This window comes from Takifugu rubripes, unplaced genomic scaffold (assembly GCF_901000725.2).
Source record: "Takifugu rubripes unplaced genomic scaffold, fTakRub1.2, whole genome shotgun sequence".
Lineage (NCBI taxonomy): Eukaryota > Metazoa > Chordata > Actinopteri > Tetraodontiformes > Tetraodontidae > Takifugu > Takifugu rubripes.
The window spans coordinates 665,795-672,589 of NW_021821634.1; the positions used below are offsets into that span (position 1 = coordinate 665,795).

Below are 6,795 nucleotides of genomic sequence, written 5' to 3' on the forward strand. Positions count from 1 at the left end.
AGCCAAACACCCCGGCAGATATGGCTGCAGCTCAGGGGGGACCGAGAAGACGTGTCGAAGGCCAAGGTGAGCTCCAGAAACCACTAAACAGTGTCGCACCTGTCCGGCTGGAGGACAGGTGCGTCCGCGTCTCCCGACTGGCCCCAACGCGCGTGTTTGTGGTCGTTTTTGACGTCATGACGGGACCGCAGTCGTGTCTAAAGTCGTTGTTGGGGGGGGGGGTGGTCAATGTGACCACATCTGAGACGTCCAAAGCTAATGACGTCATCATGTAACCGCCGTCATCGCTCATTAACGTGGGTCAAGATGATGCTGAAACTGCCAGAATTTTTAGAGAACCTCGAACCCAGCGGGTCTGTGTTGGTGTGGAAGAATTAGGGGAAAAGGTTGGTGACACAGAACAACTTCCTCCTAGCAGCCGGTAAACGTGTTCCCATCAGGGAAGTGCTGAAGACGGGCCTTTCTCTGGATCCTCCCGGCACCACTGTGACCCAAAGCTCGTGGTACCAGGACAAGTTGCTTTGTTCTGTCTCGATGGCAGCTCCTGCACCCGTCCCGTCCGACCTGGACTCGCCCCGAGCGTGTTCCTCACAGCGTCGTGGGACCGGGTCAGGGTGTAACTGCTGGACCCGGTGCTTCGCCCCTCTGGCCCGGTGTGTTTCCGGCCTGGCCCGGTGTGTTTCCGGCCTGGCCCGGTGTGTTTCCAGCCTGGCCCGGTGTGTTTCCGGCCTGGCCCGGTGTGTTTCCGGCCTGGCCCGGTGTGTTTCCAGCCTGGCCCGGTGCTCCTGGAAACCCCACCATGTGTCACATTTGCTCGGGTTCAAACGTGCAGCCCAGACATTTGTGACCCGATTCTGTCAGTCTGAAAGGCTGACGTCATTTCTGCCAAGCCGCCGGCGCTGAGTCATTTCAGCGGTTGTCGCTCTCCGAAATGACTTCAGGAAGTGAGCACACCCATGTGCTGACGCGTCACAGCGTTTCCCACAGCAGAGAAATTCCCTGATCGGCCGACAGGTGCTCGGTTTCTCCACGTGCCCACATGCAGCCAGATCATTGGTGCTGTATCGACACGGTTCTGCAGCCAGATGCAGAACCTGCGGCTAAAGGACGCCCTCTCATGCCGTGGGCCGGGTTCAGACACTCGTTCCCACCTAGACTCTCACACAGGTGCTTCACATCAGCTGCACCGGATGAGAAGCTGCTTACTCAGCATATTGAAGGAGGCCTGTCCTGTGATCAGGTCCAGAGGTGCCTCCACAGAGAAGACCAGCAGCTCATGGGTCCGGTGAGGGATCCAAAAATATCTCAGGAGGATTTCAAATCAGCCACTCCAGGTCCACAAGCACCAGCATGTCCAGGTCTGACTGTCTGAGAGAGGACCACAACACATATAAAGAGGTCTCCAAACCCTCTCAAATGTCCCCTGGGGACCTGCTGGAGGCCACATCCAGAGACATACTGCAGGCCTGGTACCACATCCTGACAGACCAGGAGTTCTGGAGCAATGTCCTGCTGACAGACGAGTCTAGAAGTCCTGGTTCTGGACCTGTGAGGAGATGCGTTACTGCCCAGCTCACCATCACCAGCCACCGCTGCATCAGAGGAGGTGTGAGGAACTGAACCCTGTGACCTCACAAAGACCCAAACACACCAGACTGACTGGACACTAAGACCTGGAAAGTCCTTGAACGGGTCCTGGAATCCCTCTGAGGTGTTGGGGGTTACCTGAAACTGGCTGTATTTGGAGAAGGTCCCAAACACCTGGTAGCCGCACCTATGGGGGGGCCTGTCCTAACTTTAAAAGTATACGTTTGCTGTTGTTTGCGTGAGGGTGTAGCGGCGCTAATGCTAACGGCGGCGGCCTCTTGTTCCTGTCTGCAGGAGTACGTCCGAGGCCTCTGCGACCCCGAGCTGCAGAAGGAGGAGCGCTACCCAGCGGACATGCACTGCATCTTCGCCGGAGCCCGCGGCCTCTTCCTGGACAGACTGGTGCGGGACACCAGCGCCGAGGTCGTGGTTCCTGAGCCGGGTCACCTGCGCCTGTTGGGCCGAGCTGAACCGGTGGTGATGGCTCAGAGCAGGGTTCAGCAGTTCGTGACGCTGTTCCAGGTACGGAAGGACGGCGTGCGGCGGCGTGAGTCACCTGAACCCGCGTGAACCCGCGTCTGTGTTTCCAGGAGAAGCGGAGCCTCCCGGGTGACAGGGAGCCGGCGGTGAAGCGGGCCTTCAAGTCTTTCGTGGAGGAAAGAGATGACAAGTTCACCATGGAGCTCCTGCTGCTGCCCAGCGCCCTGAAGGAGGAGCTGCTGGGGCTGGCCCACAGCTCCCCGAGCAACCCGGTCAGTACCGCCCCCCCACCAGGACCACAGCGGCCCGTTCCAGCCAGGTGGTTAACGTGTTGTCATGTGATTCGACCCAAACAGACTCTGCATCCCGGAGTCCTGGAGATCGAGCAGGACCGCTCTCAGAGCAGCACCCCGGTGACCGAGCTGTCCAACCGCATCCTGGACACCAGCTTTGAGGACAGGGGGTCCGCGGCGACGGTGGCCGAAGGCGCCAAAGTGGCTGGGGGGGCGGGCTCGGCTCCAGAGGTGGTCCTGCTCAACGGCACCCGACCGTCACACAAGCGCCGCTCCTCTGAGAGCGAGACCCGGGACACGAAGAGGCAGTACTCCCTGGAGAGGAGAGAGGAGTCGCCGGACAGAGCCAGAGAGAGGGAGCGACACCGGGACCGGGACCAGGGCCGGGGGGGGCGGCAGCAGGTCCAAGACCCCGGTCCCTTCAGCGTCACTCTCCCTCTCAGCTAACGCTAACGCCACGGTCGCTCCCATCGTGTTGGACCCGAGCGAAGGCGACGATGGGGAAGCGGTCAGTCCTGAGACCAACCTGCGCTGCTTGGTCAACTTCTTCAGGTAGCTCCTGCTCCTGCTCCTGCTCCTGGTCCTGCTCCTGCTCCTGGTCCCGGTCCTTCTCCTGGTCCCGGTCCCGGTCCCGGTTTCCTCCTGTTAACCTCATCGTCTCTTGTCGTGTCCTCAGAACCATGGGCTACCAGCAGGAGGTGGTGGAGCGCGTTGTCACGGAGACGGGACAGACCGAGGACACCTTCCTTATTTTGGAGAAAATCGTTGAGGAAACCAAACGTTGTGAGGAGCGGTCGAAGGGGGGCGTCAAAGACAGGTGGTCCCGGTCCAGTTTGGCGTCCCCTGAAGACTCGTCCTCGTCTCTGATGTCGGCGGCGTCTCGGGTGCGAGACGAGCGTGAGCTGAGCAGAGTGTTGGTGGACGTGGGAACATCCAAAGAGAACATCAAGCCCGACCAGGGTGGGGGGAAGGGAAGCGGTCTGGGCCACCGGAGGCAGTGCAGCAGCAGCGAGGCCAGAACCCAACAGGTACCGTCCGGCCTCTCCGCCCTCTCGTGCTCGTACCTGCGCACTAAAGGTTTCTGTCACTGGTTCCAGGCCGTCACCATCAAGAGGAGCTCCAGCGCTCAGGGAGGGGCGGGAACCTACGAGGTCATTACCATCGACGACGAGGAGGACGCGGCCCCCGCCGGCGCCAGGCCGTCCTGGGCTGCGACCACGTCCCACCTGGAGTGTCCCTCGGCCTCCAGGATGGACTGTTTGGCGCGGGGGGGCAGCAGCGCCTCGCAGAGGGACTTCCTGTTGAGGGGCGGGACTCAGACGTTGGGGGGATCGGTGAAGGTGGAGAGCGTGATGGCGCTGCGCAGCACGCCGCAGTGGCTCAGCGCCGCCGCTGCCTCGTTAGCGTCCGGCCCTGGCGTGAGTGTGGCTGCTCCCCGCTCCCCCTGAGGTCAGCAGGTGCTCACCCTCTGTCTCTGCTCCTCCCCAGGCAGCGCAGCCCCTCCCCAGACCGTCGTCCTCGGCCTATCAGACGGTGGGCCATCACCAGTTCAGAGCCAAGACCCCTCCCTCCAGCCAGCCCCCGCCGCCCGTGACCGGTTTGAACCGCTTCCACCAGTCCCTGAGGACCCCCTACACCCTAAAGCTGCCCAATGAGCCGGGCTCCCCGGAGCTCCGGCACGTCATCATCGACGGCAGCAACGTGGCGATGGCGTGAGTCTGCGCACGTGCACGCGCGCTGCCCCCAGCGCACGTCTGACGGCGGTCCTGACTCTCCTTCCTGTTTCCTGTGCAGCCACGGTCTTCACCGCTTCTTCTCCTGTCGGGGGATCGCGCTGGCGGTGGAGACGTTCTGGAGGCGGGGCCACAGGAACATCACGGTCTTCGTGCCCCAGTGGCGCCAGAAGCGAGACCGCCTCACCACAGGTAGCACAGCCGCCAGCCCTCGGCCCCCCAACCGGCCCCTGGTCTACAGCAGCCCTGCTTGTGTCTCCCCCACAGAGCAGCACTTCCTGAACCAGCTGGAAGACCTGAGGCTGCTGTCCTTCACCCCCTCCAGGGAGGTCTGTGGTCAGAGGATCTCCTCCCACGACGACAGGTGCGGCTCCACGGTTCTGCTGCGTCGGCCCCTTTATAAAGGTGCTGACTCATGTTTCCACTGAGGGGGCAGAACCTCTCTGATCCTACGGTCCAGCCAGCAGGTGAAGCAGAACAGGAAGTGCTGTTCCAGCGATGTGGGCTGACCTTTACCCCCAGAACTGAGCCAGCGGGCTTGTTGGTGGCAGGATGGTCCTGCTGGTGCCGGACCTGTCTGACCCGCCCTTCTCTGCCCCCTCAGGTTCCTGCTCCACCTGGCGGAAAAGACGGACGGGATCATCGTGACCAACGACAACCTGAGGGACTTTGTGGACGCCTCGGACACGTGGCGCAGGATCATTCAGGAGAGGTGAGGTTCTGGGCAGGAGGGTGTGGATCCACGCGGGGCGGGGCGGGGCGGTGCCGCTCGGTTACCGGGCCGATGTGGGGCTAACCGGACCTCTTGACCGGCAGGTTGCTCCAGTTCACCTTTGTTGAAGACCACTTCATGATCCCCGACGACCCTCTGGGCCGGAACGGGCCGCACCTCAACGACTTCCTGCGCAAACACAACTGGTAGGTTTGTGTCTCCTGCTGGTGTCTGAAGGTTCTGGTGTACATTTACTGACCCCCCCCCCCCTCTCCCAGGAGGCTCCCGGCCACCCCGCCCCCCCTGCGTCCCCCTGAGGTCCACCTGTCCTCCCAGCAGCAGCCGGTGTGCATCCAGGCCCTGCACTCGCCCCCACAGACCCCCACCTCCACGTCGTGGCCCCCTCCCTCGCGGATGCCCCAGTATGAGTGGCCCCCCCCCTCGCCGCTCCCCGTCCCCCTCGCCCTCGCCCCCTCCCCAGCGCTCGGCGGCAGAGACGTCGGAGCTGAAACGGAAGCTTTACGACATCTTCCCGGACCAGAAGCAGCGGATAGACCGGATCCTGAACGACAACCCCTACATGAGGGACCTGAACGCCCTGTCTGGGCTGCTGCTGGGCTGAGCGGGTCGGAACCCACCCGGCACACTTCACAGTACTTTGATTCCCTCCCGTCTGAGGGACAGCTGGCGGCCACAGCTGGGACCCGGACTCTGGACACCCGGTCAGTCCAACAGCAGGACTGACGTGGGCGGTGGTCACCGATGACATCATCACCATTCCTCCAATCAGATGACACTAGGTCGATGACACTTTATGCTCGCTACATCCTTCTGCTTCTGGCTCCTCCCCCTCCTCGGCCAGCTTTCTCTGACTGTTGCCAGCCTGGTTGCTATGGTTACATGCCGTTATGACCTTCCCGACCTGGGAGCACGAGCCGAGTGTGGAAGGTTCCGCGGGATTAATTGTAATTAACGTTGATCCACACGTTTGTTGCACTGACGAGGCTGCAGTCGTTCAGGTGACGGGACGCCGGAGCCTTTTTCTAACGCGGATCACGCGGCGGCTGTCAAGTCCGTCAGCGGCTGGCGAGCAGGTTCCTGCGTCTCCCGGAACTCTGCCGGGGTGTAAATATTTGTAGCTGCATTGATCTTCTGGTTTTATGTTTGTGGAAACTGTGAATTAAAGCAGCAGAAACTCGGCGGTCTCCTTTCTGGCTCCTCCCACCGCAGGACTCTGCAGTCATGTGACCTCGCGGTGGGTCTGTCTGGCCCCTCCCCCTCAGCAGGCTGACGCCCCACCCCTGTCCTCTGATTGGTTGGAAGACTCGGGGACAGCAGGTAGGTTCACGCCCGGGACGTTGATGGACAGCAGGGGGCCACAGTGAGCAGACGTCCTCGCTGTCCTCAGGAGACGGGTCGTGGGGACAGATCGGAAATGCTGTCAGAACCAGCAGAACCAGCAGATGCTGGAGCACCAGTAGTCCCAGTACAACCAGCTCACCTGCACCAGCCGTCCCAGTTCACCTGCACCAGCAGTCCTAGTTCACCTGCACCAGCCGTCCCAGTTCACCTGCACCAGCCGTCCCAGTTCACCTGCACCAGTAGTCCCAGTTCACCTGCACCAGCCGTCCCAGTTCACCTGCACCAGCCGTCCCAGTTCACCTGCACCAGCCATCCCAGTTCACCTGCACCAGTAGTCCCAGTTCACCTACACCAGCCGTCCCAGTTCACCTGCACCAGCAGTCCCAGTACAACCAGTTCACCTACACCAGCAGTCCCAGTACAACCAGTTCACCTACACCAGCAGTCCCAGTTCACCTGCACCAGCAGTCCCAGTACAACCAGTTCACCTGCACCAGCAGTCCCAGTTCACCTGCACCAGCCGTCCCAGTTCACCTGCACCAGTAGTCCCAGTACAACCAGCTCACCTACACCAGCCGTCCCAGTTCACCTGCACCAGTAGTCCCAGTACAACCAGCTCACCTACACC

General features: G+C 61.7%; 1 protein-coding gene across 1 annotated transcript in view; it reads left to right on the plus strand.

Moving 5' to 3' along the window:
- Positions 1-5,567, plus strand: part of n4bp1 (nedd4 binding protein 1) — a 21,809-nt gene extending 16,242 nt beyond the window's left edge. The window contains exons 2-14 of the mRNA XM_029832117.1: positions 3-66; positions 1,882-2,109; positions 2,178-2,339; positions 2,424-2,719; positions 2,760-2,912; positions 3,037-3,388; positions 3,458-3,778; positions 3,849-4,072; positions 4,155-4,285; positions 4,361-4,457; positions 4,698-4,805; positions 4,910-4,998; positions 5,084-5,567. Of these exons, the coding sequence (XP_029687977.1) occupies positions 3-66; positions 1,882-2,109; positions 2,178-2,339; positions 2,424-2,719; positions 2,760-2,912; positions 3,037-3,388; positions 3,458-3,778; positions 3,849-4,072; positions 4,155-4,285; positions 4,361-4,457; positions 4,698-4,805; positions 4,910-4,998; positions 5,084-5,427 (2,569 nt within the window). The 3' untranslated portion in view covers positions 5,428-5,567. The remainder of the gene's footprint in view (positions 1-2; positions 67-1,881; positions 2,110-2,177; positions 2,340-2,423; positions 2,720-2,759; positions 2,913-3,036; positions 3,389-3,457; positions 3,779-3,848; positions 4,073-4,154; positions 4,286-4,360; positions 4,458-4,697; positions 4,806-4,909; positions 4,999-5,083) is intronic.
- The last annotated feature ends 1,228 nt before the right edge of the window (positions 5,568-6,795 follow it).